The sequence below is a fragment of the Columba livia genome, chromosome 2 (genome assembly GCF_036013475.1).
Source record: "Columba livia isolate bColLiv1 breed racing homer chromosome 2, bColLiv1.pat.W.v2, whole genome shotgun sequence".
Classification (NCBI taxonomy): Eukaryota; Metazoa; Chordata; class Aves; order Columbiformes; family Columbidae; genus Columba; species Columba livia.
The window spans coordinates 84,933,939-84,948,987 of NC_088603.1; the positions used below are offsets into that span (position 1 = coordinate 84,933,939).

The 15,049-nt window shown below is 38.2% G+C and overlaps 1 protein-coding gene across 6 annotated transcripts in view; it reads left to right on the plus strand.

Annotated features, from left to right (window-relative positions):
- The window catches only part of DNAH5 (dynein axonemal heavy chain 5), a 151,561-nt gene that overhangs the window by 34,543 nt on the left and 101,969 nt on the right, over window positions 1-15,049 (plus strand). For 4 of the 6 annotated variants that reach the window (XR_010470345.1, XM_065052638.1, XM_065052641.1 and 1 more), the window contains exons 7-14: window positions 907-1,083; window positions 1,868-1,981; window positions 3,703-3,810; window positions 4,515-4,637; window positions 6,441-6,656; window positions 9,298-9,405; window positions 11,179-11,264; window positions 11,951-12,275. Coding sequence is in view for 5 of the 6 variants with exons in the window: in XM_065052638.1 (XP_064908710.1) it covers window positions 907-1,083; window positions 1,868-1,981; window positions 3,703-3,810; window positions 4,515-4,637; window positions 6,441-6,656; window positions 9,298-9,405; window positions 11,179-11,264; window positions 11,951-12,275 (1,257 nt within the window). In the remaining variant the exon portion in view is untranslated. The remainder of the gene's footprint in view (window positions 1-906; window positions 1,084-1,867; window positions 1,982-3,702; window positions 3,811-4,514; window positions 4,638-6,440; window positions 6,657-9,297; window positions 9,406-11,178; window positions 11,265-11,950; window positions 12,276-15,049) is intronic. The other 2 variants (XM_065052639.1, XM_065052642.1) reach the window with 1 other exon arrangement.

Consider the following 15,049-nt stretch of genomic DNA (forward strand, 5'->3'; position numbering starts at 1 on the left):
CCAGCTCAGAGAGAAAAGCTGGACCCACTGAGAGATAAGGAAGCCTCCTAAGTAGTTTGAAGTGCCCCTGAATCTACCTTAATCCTCAAGAGTGATGTATTTCAAAACAGTAAAAGGAGCCCTTCTACTATTTCAAAGTTGTTTATGGTTTTTGCAATTAATTCATTATATTAATGGTGCAAGCCTTCATGTTCAATGATATTGTAGACCTGCAATGCATTCTTCTACTTGGTGTGACTGAAGTGTTGTCAAATGCTAAGTAGAATATGTTACAGCTAGTAGGAATTTTCAGTGGATACTATACTTCTCAAAAAATGTAATGAAACAATCTTCAGAATATTCTTAGGTAGCTGACTGCCAATAGTTGGATTACCCACTGGAGAAGGATGACAGTAAATATGCTCCTTCCTATTCTTACTTCAACATTTACTGAGAGATCCTTGTGTCCATATTGCAACAGGGAAAGTATTCTGTCTATGCTTATATCATGGTTACTAAACTGAGCATCTCTACCTCTTGTAACAAATAAGCTGCTAGAAAAGATTCACCTTAGCCAAGAAACCAAAGTAGAAAAGTTATTGATTCCCAGTGGATTTAATCAAAGCAAAAGGAATACAATAATTCAGTGAATACTGTTCTCAGTGGTTAAAATCATACTTTGAAACACACTTTGCAGGTTATTTGCAGATATTATTATATAATTGTTTGTAAACATGCTCTTGAGATACATCTCCCTCTTTATCTCAGCACTAAAAAGGCCGAGCAAAATTAAGGTTTCTTGTGGTGGTTGGGTTATGTAATTTATCATGGGAGGTTAATTTTAGGAGTTACATAATTAATTAATTCATGTTATCCATGTGGATAAAAATATCAGCATCACTCAGTAATATTACTGTATGATAAAAGCTTCTTGCAGGAAATGACCAGTTGAGAAAGGAAGCCGATGACCTTGGGCCGCGAGCAGAGCTTGATTACTGGAAAAAGAGATTGACGAAATTCAGCTACCTTACAGAGCAGCTGAAGAGCCCAGATGTGAAGGCAGTACTTGGAGTACTCACTGCTGCTAAATCCAAACTGCTGAAGGTTTCTATTTCGAATTATGACAGTTGTAAAAACTAGAAATGTTCTGTCTAGCCTAGTTCATTTTGGTGACATATGTAACATCATATAACATTTTCTGGTGGGAAAAGCATTGAAGCATCTGACTTTTGTTTTCTTTGTTCTTTCCTCTTCCTCACCTTGAGTAGATAAAGTTTAAATCTCCTTTGTCTAAAGGCTGATAATGTACTGCATCCACACAGCTCAACAGAAATAAATGTTTATAAATCTATGAAAAATTGATTGTTGAATCAGAAAATTGAATTATTGAACTGGGTATTTAATGAAAAGAAAATGAAAAAAATTAAACCCCTTTCTCATATTGTTACACTGTCTGTCAAAACTGCTTGTGGGGTCATAATTTCTCAAGCTGACAAAGTTAAAGACCCATCACAAGCAGAAAAATAAGTAAACAAAATAAAAAGTCTTAGCTCATCAAAATGAGACACATGTGAAACAAATACATGGTAATATATTCATCAGTCCATCAAGCAAAAATAATTAACAGGTGATATCTATATATTTTACAACAGCTTGACTTGACACTACTACTGACATAACTTGTTGAGCTGAGTGGTCTGAACTGACTGTATGTTCACAGTTGAGTTATTGAAACAGAACAAGGATCTTTTCCTCATTTTGGGTAAACAAGTGTAACTATGAAGTAAATCCGTGCTTTCAAATGTGTTTAAAGTCTGATGTCAGACTGATCTCAAAACAGTTTTTCTGAAGTGTGTAGTTTTATTTTTCTTCAACTTTCTATTCTTAGAACTGGCGAGCACTGGATATTCGCATCACAGATGCAGCAAATGAAGCTAAAGATAATGTGAAGTATCTATATTCTCTGGAAAAATACTGTGACCCGTTATACAATAGTGATCCTGTAAGCAAAACTTCTAAATTCTTAACACAAACCTCTTCAGACAACTAAAATGAGTGTATTTTGTAGGAAATTTGGAAATGACATAGGTAGCATTTTAGGTATGCATCTCCAGTTTGAGACCTTGTTCACTTATGCTAAAAGTAGCCTAGTGGGAATTTCTGGCTACAAAATAAAGTACTTATTATTTTCTTGCCATGGTAACTACGAAGCTTCTGGTCTGATGGTGTAACTGAATTCTGTGCTATGGGAAGAGTGAAATCTTTGAGATTAAAAAAAAAAACCCACAAAAATAAGAAGGTGATAGTGAATCTGGTGCTATGTCAAGAACAAAAGCTAGACTTTGTGTTGGCAGCCAGGTCATGCTTAGCCTAATGTTTATAAGGCAATTTTCAGCTTCTTGGGGTTAGGAAAACATAAATATGGTTGTGTAAATATTAAAGTGCAAACTTAAAACACCTTCTCGTACCATAGTAACAGGATGATGCAAGTATAAGAAGTAGTAAACATAACCAAACAACCTGAGGTATGGTATAGGAGGAAGGATTTTCACTGTCCCGTTATCTGCTAAAGTAGGTCGCAAATGGTTGCTTTTGTTAAAACTGGTTTTTCAACTGATTACATGTGTCTTGCTAGTCAGAGAAATGTGATGAGTATCAGTGAAGACTCAAAGCTTTGACCATTCTGGCTACCACTTTCTCTCTCTCTCTCTCTCTCTCCATACTCTTCCCAAAGTGAAAGTACTTGCAAGCAGCACTCTGGGCAACCATGGCATGGCTCTGTTTCTTTGCATTTGCTGGAGGGTGTTAGAAGGGTGTGTTCTTTCAGTGTTTCCTGATCTGATAGTTGAGTCTCTCTGATGATGTGTTAGTATGATACCCCTACAAAACAGAGTTAAAATGAACACACTTGCTGTTGGCACTGTGCGGGGTCTGCTGAACATGATCAGCTTTGTGCTCCCTGTACTGACTTTTACCAAGGAGGAAGTGGTACCAGCTTCACAGATGTTTAGTTTTGAGAGGATGCAGCACTTGGGGTGGAAGCTGTCAAGGAATGGAGTGTGAACATTTCCCTTACTGATGTTTACTTGTAAAATTTTGAGAACCTGTTTGTCAGTAACATAGAACTAATTGCTTTGGAAATTCAGATGCAAGGAGGAGCTGTCTGAAAAAAATCTTTCAATCTGGATCATTCATCGGCTGAGGGCAGGACTGCTGGTTTGTGGTTGGACTCAATCTTAAAGGTTGTTTCCAACTTAAACAGTTCTATGATTCTATTTGTTTACAATCTAAATGCCAGTACTATAGGAAAGTTGTTCATTGTAGTTCCTTCATTCCAATGAGTGCCATGAATGTTATCTCTATTTTTTGGCTCTCTTTATATGCACACTAACATCAGGTTTAGCAAAAGAGGGTACAAGCATACTCTTTGGTATGGTACAAAACAAATGGTACTTTTGAAGAGGCCTTTGGCTCTATCAAATTTCACTCACTGACAAGAATTCTTCCAGCTAAGACTGTGGAGAAATTTTTTCCCCAAAATTGAATTTTAGAGCGTGCATTCTGAAGTAGAATAGGCAGCTCTGCAGAAGACACCCAGGGAAACAAGGGCAGAAACATTAGGAAGACCATGTTTGTAATGCTCCTTGGTTCTCTAATTTAGGTATTGAGCTAATGTCTGGTAACACAAGTACTGAGCAGAATTCAGACTCTGTTTCTTTCCAGGTGTCCATGGTGGATGCTATTCCAGGACTCATAAATGCAATTAAAATGATGCAGAGTATCTCTCAGTATTACAATACGTCTGAAAAGATATCCTCTTTGTTTGTAAAGGTCAGTGCTACAGAGTGAAAGGAAATTTTCACAATTTTTGTGTGCTGTTGCTTAAGTGAGAGACAGAAAACACAAAAGGACAAAGCAATTGAAGAGGCAGCATTTTGGTCAATTTAATACTGCTTTTGGAATGTATAGAGAACTGGAAATAGTGATAAAACTACTTCAAAATTAGAACTTAGTTTACTGTCTGTAATTTGGAGTTGTAAGAATTTTTTCAGACTTCTTGAAGATCGAGGCTAATCTCAACCCTGATGTGAATAGATCAAGAAACATTTTATTACAATGAGTTTTGATGGTGGTGAGCTGTTTTTTGTAGAACCAATTATGTTAAATTTATATAGCCCTTAAGCCTCCTTATGATTGCATAAAGAAGGAAATCCGGTTGGAAGGACAACCAGTTCCTTAATTATCATTGTCTCATGGGTCCTTGTTTTTACTTTTGCTTTCAGAAGTGTCAAGGACTTATGACTTTGTAGTCCTCAAAGTCATTTCAAGGGTAGTATAAGGTATTAAGGTTTAGAGTGATCATAGTTAATCAACAACATTTTGGTGGTGTAATGATCTGGAGGCTGGATATTGCAAGGAGGACAGTCTGTCTAGGGGAGTGGTATTTGGTCAGAGGTGTGAGATGAGACTGAAAGAATGGCAAAATCTGCTTTGTCTTGAAATGTTTTTTTTCATGAGGTTCAAAATGCTTTTAGGTGACCAATCAGATGATCACAGCATGTAAAGCTTACATTACAAACAACAATACAGCCACAATCTGGAATCAGCCTCAGGAAAGAGTTATGGAAAAGCTACAAGCAGCCATTAGACTTAAACAGGTAGGTGGGAAAATGATGAGGAAAACAGAATATAAGGTGAGATACAGAAGGGCATGATTAGGAAAACTTTATATGAGGAAGCAACGTTGCAATGAAGGAAAATGAAGTACCAGAAAAATAGCCTTTGGAACTGGAGTGTTTGTATTGGAGCTAACAAGGTATTTAGTCCAGTGTCTGTTGATCTTCTGGAAGCAGGATTTTAATGCTTAGCCTAATCTACCTATGCTTTTTATATGAGAAATACTTGGATTTTCATGCCTGAGTTTCTCTAGAAAGTTTCTTCTCGGGTGATGAGGAGGAATGTGCAATACAAATGAAAACAGCAGAAGTTACTGAGATGAATATGTTCCAAATATGTGTGGACAAACTATACATTCAGAAAGGGCAATTAAGTCAACTGAGAAGAATTCAGCTGTTCAGATTGCATAGACTTGTTGCATACATTTCCATGACTGTTTTGGGATTTTTTTTTTCCTCATCTCTGGAATATAGGAATATAGGATATTTCAGCTTAGAAGGGTCCTCAGCAGACATTTAGGTCAACCTTCTGCTCAAAGCCAAAACAGGGGCAGCTTGGTTGCCTAGTCCTTTATCCAGTACGGTCTTAAAATTCTCCAAGGATGGAGAGACTGCATAGCCTTTCTGGGAAATCTATTTCACTGCTTGGCTGTCCTTAGGGTGAAATATTTGATCCTTATATCCAGTCAGTTCATCATCTGTTTCAATCTATGCTCATTGCCTCTTGGCATCTGTCCATGTATTACCTACGAAGAGCCTAGCTCTGTCTTCTTTATAACCTCCCTGTAGTTATTGGAAGGCTCATATTAGTTTTTTTTTTTCCATTATTACTTTTTGATTTCTTAATTGTATGTGTTTGGAAGACTAGAACTGTATCCTGACACCTTCTGAAACAACAAAACTTGTGTAGTTCTACCATAAATTAACATAAATTTATATATCTTACCGTCAGCAATGAGCAGTAAATCTGTGTATTTCTATAAAGATATAGCAAATTATTCAGTTGCTGCACTAAAATAAGTTGAAGGTTAGGTTTTTATTTGATTCTCTTGGTTTTCTGAAAGCTTTTGGAACTAAATAGATAAAAACTTAAAATTTGAATCACTGACAACTTGAGAAAATCTGGGTTCTTTGTATTAATATCTCCAAGTGGGGTTATTAGACATATATGTGCTAAAAAACATTGAACATTGTATTTTAAAGAGAACTACTCTCAAAAGTAACCATTTCAGGCAAATCTCTTGACGATGTAATCTGACTTTGGGAAGCATTTTATTTAAACATGTTTGGAGTAAGGTTTGGGCCCAGTTAGCAAAGCAGAATGAAAACTGGAAGCTGCGATGGATCAGCATTCTAACTTCAGAAATGTTTTTGATCTGGAAAGTGATTTCGGAAAATTTGGAACTCCATTACTTGATAAAACTACTCGGCACACAATCATTATTTTCAGTGTCTGAAAACTGAAATTGGGGTTGTCGTCTAGGGTATTCAGTAAACACATCAAGCTCTGCTATAAAATGGAAGGAATAAAATTTTGCTCTAGCTAAGGATGGAATGTACAAATACATACATGTGCAGTTCATTCATTTGATTAAATGTGTGATCCTGTAATGGTATTGTTGGGCTAGTTTCAGAGACTGTTACTGTCTTTGTAGTGTTCGTGATTGTTGATAAAACTACTTGCTATCAAGTTAATATCTGCCTGCATAAATTTTGTTCTAGCTGATGACAGTCCCTTTTATTATATGCTTGACATTCTTTGTTTAAATTCCTCTTTGTTTTTAGGAGTATCAACATTGCTTTCACAAGGTTAAAGAGAAATTGGAACAAAATCCAGCTGAAAGACAGTTTAATTTTAGTGAGGTGTATATCTTTGGAAAGTTTGAAGCCTTTCATCGACGTCTGGTAAAGATAATAGACATTTTCAATACTATAAAAACCTACTCAGTTCTACAGGAGTCTAAGATAGAGGGACTGGAAGGAATGATCACAAGATATGAGGTACACAGTAAATTTTTGATATCCCAACAGTCTGACTTGAACTTTAAACGATAAATAATGATGCAAATTAGAAAATGTTTATCAAGAGAAAAATCAACTCCCTAACTTGTGCTAAAATTAGTGGGTAATAGTTAGCAATGTGAACATGTGATTGCTGGGGAAGTGAGAAGACAAGATGAAAAGAGGCAGGTGGGTACATGAATGAGGTGTGTTAAAATCAAAATTGATTGAAAAAAAGCAACAAAATGGGGGGACTTTGTAACAAGAATAATTGGAGCTGTGGTTTTATGTTATGCTCAGGGGAAAAAGTGAGAAGTGTAACGTTTCTGACTTTCATAGCTAGCAAAGTATTTGTAAAGTGCTGTCTTCATCTCCTGCCCATTATTCTAGGGATACCTGATCAATGCCCGTCAGTGAGGCTGGCTGTGTTGCCCTGGTAGTTGATGCTGCAGTCAGATTTTCCTTGTTACTTGGAGTGAAACAAGAGCCAGTTCCATTTCTGTGCTACATAAATACAAAAAAATATAACTTTGATTTCTTGAAATAAGTAATTTAAGAAAAACAAAATCAAAGCAAGCCAACCCCCCCAAACACCTTAGACTCTCAGATTCACATTCTTTCATTAATGGAATAATGAGTTTTATCACAGCAAAACAGATTATTAGGTTTACTTAAAAACTGTACTCTAGATCCAGAGCATAATCAACAGCTGCGTGTCTTATGAGGGAAGTAAGAGTTAATTCACAGATGGCTGTCTTTGGGGTGAGGGAGGGAGAGAAACTTCTCTAGCTGGTTTGCTCTGGAAAGCTCTCCAAGTTGAGTTTCCTTCTTTTGGAACAGTGAAATCCCTTTGAGTGTTAGTGTTACTATTCAAGGCTTCTTTCCTGGTCCTTAATTTAATAGGACTGAGACTTTAAACAGCAAGGAGCTCTTCTAAGAGTTTAAATATGCTGACTTATGTCCTTTTCCTTTCTTCTGAGAATTCCTTTTCTAGCAAGTAGAGTCTTCCCTGCTTTTCCTGAGCCTGAGTTAACTTACCTTAATGTGTGTCTTCCTTAGTGGAGTGTCATAATTGTGGCACTTGTAAATATTAAAATAAATCAGAAGTATTCAACATCTGGAGTTTGTAGACTGCTTTTAGAGATCACATGTGATGCAATGGCAGTACAGAAAAATGTGGCATTCTAATTTACTTTACTCTGTCCTTCCCAATTGTTATGGCAGTAAGTTAATCACTTTGTTTTAGTAAAATAGCTATGTGGTAAAATGTAGGAATTCCATGGTTTGTTCTGGATTGATTCACTCCCTGTTGCAATCCAGGATTTTGATTCCTTGACTGCATCCTTCACAGTAGCCAGTTCTCTCCCTCGTTCTCTTCTGTGTTATTCTGAGAAGAAACTTGGGCACAAGTAGAAGGATGGCTTGGTCCAAGTCTATTCCACATGGGCAGGATGGGTATGGGCTGCTCTAAATTTTACTCCCTTCACTGAGAGCTGCTCTCTAAAACTGTCCCAGCAGGCTTCTTAACAACTCAAGTTTCTTTCAAGATACTGTTTTGGTAGACTGTAGCACAGACATCTCATTTATTTGGGGCATTTGTATTTGAAAAGCTGCCTGTGGTCATTAGCTCAGGCCATGGTGCAGTCAGCAAACTCTATACAGATATACCCCATTATCCATCGAAGCTTTGTGTGAGATCTCATTACTGTGAAATTAATCTCATTTGCAGGGGGATTGGGGTGAGCAGGAATTATACATGCTGAGGTAGAAAATAATACATGGAAGGTATTGGATAGTATTGAGCTACTGAAATACTTGACATGGATCATAACTATAGTTACATAACTCGAAAAAATTTTAAAGCAGGAAGTTATGTTGCCGTTCTTCATGCTTTACCACTTTGTTGCTATGTAGAATTTGCTTGTTTTTAGAGAAAAAGATGGGATTTTTCTGTCCAGCAAAAAAATAAAACTGAAGTTCAGTTGACTTAAAACAAAATGGTGGAAATCTTCTGTACTGAAAATGTGTTGAGCTTCACAGCTACACTGTTGTAAACTACTAGGAAGTTGAACAGTAGTTCATCATTTGAAGTCCTTTAACTGTGTACAGATCAGGGGAGATGCTGCTTAAGATATACTTTCATTTCAGTGGACAGCAGCTATATTAAGTCTTGGGCTGGTGATGTGCTTCATCTTACTGTGACTTTTGAAAAGTCTGTGTATGGAATCAGTTAATTTAAAGATGTGGAAAGTGCTAATGTGAAAATATTTTTCTATGTTGAACTTTATTGACTTCTAAATAGAAATTACAAACCTCTGCATGAGAAAATATTTAATGGGTAACAAATATCTTGAATGAAATGCAAGACTCTGTCAGCTCTAATTGACTTAAAGCAGAAGTAAATACTAAAAACGAAATTCATATGGCCATTGTGCCAACATTTTTCCTGCAAATATGTCATCTAAGTGGTTTACTTATGTTGCTCAGCAAATACTGGTGAGTAAAGGCAAGGGTAAAATGTGAATGTGCACAAACTGTTTTACTAAATATTTTGGTGTGGTAAGTCTTTTTTCATAAGACTTCTTTTTTTTTTTTTTTTTTTTTTTTGGTAATAATTTTCTTTTTGTGTGAAACTGTTTAGAGCATTGTTGACATCATGAAGAAAAGGCCTTACAATTTCTTGGATCAACGGAAGACTGATTTTGACCAAGACTATGAAGAGTTTTGCAAAGAGATAAATGAACTTCATGTACGTTTTATGATTCACATAAAAATTTAATTTACAGGTGAATCCTCATGAAAACAAAAATATCTCTATCAGAATTACTGCCAAACAAATATACAAATCTCAAAGTTTCTACTCTGAAAATGAAAAAACATTCTAATGTATGTCCTCTTTAAAGCTTGCATTTATTATCAAACATTCAGATCAGTTTCATGGAATAGGCCGGAAGGGGCCTTGGGGGCCTGCAACGAATGGATTTTTTTTCATTAATGTACTTGATTTGGAAGTTATGCTAGCAATAATAACAAAAAAAAATTATTTCATTGGCCGAATGGAAGCATAGTGCAAATAAGTCAGATGATTAGTTTTGTCATAGTTCTGAAATCACAGGTTGGTGGAAGGAAAAGGTATCTGTAGAGGAAAAAAATGCTTGGCTTGCTTTGACTGCCAAAGAGGTAAGCACGCATTCTCTGAGGGCTCTCAGCATGGTGGAACATTTAAGGATAGAAAAGCTTTTGTTGGTTGCACAGCTACAGAGGGAGCTTGGAAAGAAAATGCCTTGCAAGTTGGTTGTATTTTAACAGTATCACAGTATCACACAGTATCACAGTATGTTTGGGATTGGAAGGGACCTCAAAAGATCATCTAGTCCAATCCCCCTGCTGGAGCAGGAACACCTAGGTGAGGTCGCACAGGAACATGTCCAGGCGGGTTTTGAATGTCTCCAGAGAAGGAGACTCCACAACCTCCCTGTGCAGCCTGTTCCAGTGCTCTGTCACCCTTACTGAGAAGAAGTTTTTTCTCAAATTTAAGTGGAACCCCTTGTGTTCCAGCTTGATCCCATTGCCCCTTGTCCTATCATTGTTTGCCACCGAGAAGAGCCTGGCTCCATCCTCATGGCACTCACCCTTTATATATTTATAAACATTAATGAGGTCCCCCCTTAGTCTCCTCTTCTCCAAACTAAAGAGACCCAGCTCCCTCAGCCTTTCTTCATAAGGGAGGTGCTCCACTCCCTTAATCATCTTTGTTGCCCTATGCTGGACCCTCTCCAGCAGTTCCCTGTCTTTCTTGAACTGAGGGGCCCAGAACTGGACACAATATTCCAGATGGAGTCTCACCAGGGCGGAGTACAGGGGAAGGAGGACCTCTCTCGATCTACTAGCCACCCCCCTTCTAATACACCCCAGGATGCCATTGGCCTTCCTGGCCACAAGGGCACAGTGCTGGCTCATGGTCATCCTGTTGTCCACCAGGACCCCCAGGTCGCTTTCCCCTACACTGCCCTCTAATATCTTATTTCCCAACCTATACTGAAACCTGGGGTTGTTCCTGCCCAGATACAGGACTCTACACTTTCCCTTATTAAATTTCATTAGGTTATTCCCCGCCCAACTCTCCAGCCTGTCCAGGTCCCGCTGGATGGCAGCACAGCCTTCTGGCATGTCAGCCACTCCTTCCAGCTTAGTGTCATCAGCAAACTTGCTGATAGTACACTCTAGTCCCTCGTCTAAATCGTTAACGAATATATTGAATAATATTGGCCCCAGTACTGACCCCTGAGTTACTCCACTAGATACTGGCCTCCAACTAGACTCCGCACCATTGACTACCACTTTTTTGTTTAATTCTTGAGAGAAGGAAGAAAGGGAAAATTGATACTTATTGAGGTTAGTTTTAGATAAAAATATTAAATTATAATATAGTGCACGATAAATTCTGACAAATAGTACCTGGTATATTTGAGGTCTGTGACTTATGTAGTTCTTTGCTGTAGAATTCTTTGTTCTCCTTCAGGATCAATTAAGGATTTTCATGAGCATCACATTTGAAAATATTCCGAACACTGAAAGAGCACTGAATATGTTGAAGAAATTTGAAAGGTACTATGTCTTGTTTAGATTGCTAGAATTCTGCCAGAAAATGGAAATAACACTTTGAGGATTGTGGGAAGTTGGGAAAGCAGATCCGGAGGCATCTCCTTAAATACAAACAAATGAAAAACAGCTCAACCTCCTCTCACTCAACTGTTCAGCTCTGTTAAAGGGTCGTTCAAATTTAGCCTAAGTACAGGAACACTTTATGGCTATTAGAATATTTGCCTTAGCTTTGTCCTTGAACAATGACATTAATTTATTAACACAGTACAGTTAGGGGAGAGTAAATGCTTGTATTAGGAAACAGTGAAATTTGCCTTGATAAATTCACAGCCTCAGTCTTTATTTTATCAGTTTTCTTCTAATATTCTGTTTAATGTAGTAGACTATTAGTGGTGGACTGGTTACAGTTTGCTGCACATAATTTCAGCTCAGTGTTTGAAAACAGCGACAAAACAGAAAATATGTAGGCTCACTTGGAAACTTTTATCATCTGGTCTAAATCTTGGTTGCTTAGAATCAGGTTGTGACAGCATTTGTTCAAGATTTAGTGAAAACTGATGCTTAAGTAGTTATTTTCTAAAGAATGCAAGAGAATCTGGAACAATTGTATTTTCTAGCAACAGTATCAGAAGAATTTCAGAAGTATTAAAGGAATTTTTGTAATGATTTATTTTTATTTTTTTTCGAAGCAGATTGCAAATCCCTAATCTTGGCATTGATGAAGAGTATCAGAAAATACTTCAAAACTATGGTCATGACATAGAAACAGTCTGTAAGCTCTACACTAGGCAGAAGCAGGACCCTCCACTGGCCCGTAATCTGCCTCCAATAGCTGGTAAGATCTTGTGGGCACGTCACCTATTCTGCAAGATCCAGGAGCCCATGAAGTCTTTCCAGCAGCACCCAGCTGTTCTGCAAACACCAGATGGAAAACGCATAATCCACAACTACAACAAAGTAGCAAAAGTTCTTATGGAGTTTGAGGTGACCTACCACAGGGGATGGCTTCAGCAGGTAAAACGGCTGATTTTGATTTGGATATTTCTTTAAAAAAGATGTGGTGGATTTTTGTTGTTGGTAGAGTAATAGCTTTACAGACCAGACTGGATTCCTGTTGTTTCAGCCCTCAACAAAACATTGGCTACAGCAGTGTGAAGGAATCTCTGGCTAGTAGCAGTATGCAAGTATGCTGAGCTATTGACTTAGGATGTCTCTTAAGTGAGGGGTGGAATAAGAAAAGGTACTTCCTGATAAAGTGTTTCTATTAATAAGCAGTGCCTGTACTTTCTGTACCTGAATTTAGGAGCAATTGAAAGATTTTCATTATAACTAAGAAATAATTATTATGGAAATGTATAACAAAGATTCAATAGTAGCCTTTCCTGCCTCTCTCTCTGCCATATCCTGCTGACTCTAGTGCTAGAAGATCATGGTGGGGAGAGGAGTTCTGTCAGTTGGCTAGCTTAAGGCAAAAACAGACACAGAGGTTTCCTCTGGTCTGGACAACATAGATTTGATTTTTGAGTTATGATCCATGGGTATACTCCAAATGAATGCATATGTATAAAGCATGCACCCTCAGCAGATAAAGCATCCTGTAGAATTAATAACATACTCTGCACAAATGTGTTTTGATCCTGTTATGGATTAACCGTGATGCTCACTCACTCCCTGCCCCATCACTGACTTCCCACCCAGTGAGACGAGGAAGAGGAAAGGAAAAGTAAAAGAAAAAAAACTTGTGGGTTGAGATAAGAAGTTGTTTAGTAAGTGAAGGAGAAGTGGAGAAAGAAAACTAAGTATTGCAAAGGCAGTGACTCGCCACCTCCCACAGGTAGACCAATGTCCAGCCAGTCCCAAAACAAAAGATGGCTAACCCCCTCGACCCCTGCCTCTCTCTTTTTATTGCTGAGCATGACGTTATATAGCAAGGAGTATCCCTTTGGCTGTTTCGGGACATCTGCCTGTTTTTGTCCCCTCCTAACCTCTTATGCACCCATTCCCCTGCTCCCCAGTCTATTCACTGCAGGAAGCGGAGTGAGAAACAGATGCTGTACAAGCACCCTTCAGTGACACCTAAAACATTAGTGTGTTATCAGCATTGTTTTGATTATGCATCTGAAACATAGCACTGTACAAACTCCTATGAAGAAAATTAATTCCATCCAAGCCAGACCCAGTACAGAGTAATTTCATTTCCTATCAACCATTTGGTAAGGCAGAACACTTTGTAGTCTGAATGTTCATAGAATCATTTTGACTGGAAGAGACTCTCAGGATCACTGAGTCCAACCATAACCTAACCTAACTCTGGCACTAAACCATGTCCCTAAGAACCTCATCTAAATGCCTTTTGAACACCTCCAGGGGTGGTGACTCAACCACTTCCCTGGGCAGCCTGTTCCAATGCCTGACAAACATTTCTGTGAAGAAATTTTTCCTAATATCCAATCTAAACCTCCTCTGACACAACTTGAGGCCATTTCCTCTTGTCATATCACTTGCTACTTGGGAGAAGAGACCCACACCCTCCATGCTACAACCTCCTTTCAGGTAGTTGTAGACAGCTATAAGGTCTCCCCTCAGCCTCCTTTTCTCCAGGCTGAACAGCCCCAGTTCCCTCAACTGCTCCTCAAGAGACTTTCTTCAGAAAGTATGGTTTATCTTAATTTCTAAATCTCATGTGACTGATTTTGCCATTTTGGGTTTTGTACACAGAACCTCTGACTGCCTTCATATTATCAGATGGCTTCTGCAGGGACTACTTTATAGCCTTAAAAATCTCTGTGATTTTCTACTGTCCTGTTGGCATATTTTCCACCTCTGTTTTCTTTGTTGCCTTGTCAAACAGCATGTTGTAGAAAAAATTGCCTCAACCTCTCAGATCTCAAAAAGAAGGATAAGAATCTCCAGATGACTGTTTTGAGGATGGTGGCACAATTAGCAGTGCATCTGCCTCTTGTTCTTGGAGCTCAGCCCCAACTATTGTACAATGTTAAAATTTCTAGTGCTGATAAACATAAGTAATCTCAAAGCTAGTCTTACATTAGACCTGAGACCAGATGTTCCTACTGTCTCTTGTCTAACTGGAATATACAAAGATTTCCTCACCCTTCCCCCTTCACTCTTGCATTTGCTCTGAAGGTTTAGAGGATCGTAAGGTTTGATTGTTTGATACTGTAAGTGGGAGCATTTGTGTCAGTTTGGTGTACTAAAACGGGAGAAGCGACTACAATATTAGACGTTGTATAATATGCTGTCTTCAGACTGCTGTGGTTATGGTGCTGGGTATGTGTTACTGGTGATTAATCTGGTGCTGTCTGCCAGTCGGGAATCAAGGAACCTGAAGAGTATTACCTCAACTGTTCTTTCATTATTGGTTATGATGTTTCAGGTATGTCAGATCTAAATTGGGCACTACTGACCTCCGTATAACTGGTCCTTCTCCTGGGCAGTAATGAAAATTTCCATTGTTTTCTTTAACTTCAAGCGTTTATTCTGGTAACTTGAGAAGCCCATCTTTGATTTCATGTGCTCTTCACAGAGAGCTGGTGTGTTTTGTGTATCCCTCATGTTTTATGGAAGAGGAATTGTGATGCTTCAGGAAGCCTTTGTCATGTGTTTAGTGTTTCTATCTTGGACACGGATTCTGTTTTGATTCCAGTACTGTGCTGGATACCTGCATTGTTCCAAGTACACTGATGATAGCTTTTACTGAATTGTACCTGCTGCTGCTATCATGTCCTTGTCTGGGCACTTTTAAGATATATTCCCTGTCTCAGCTATAA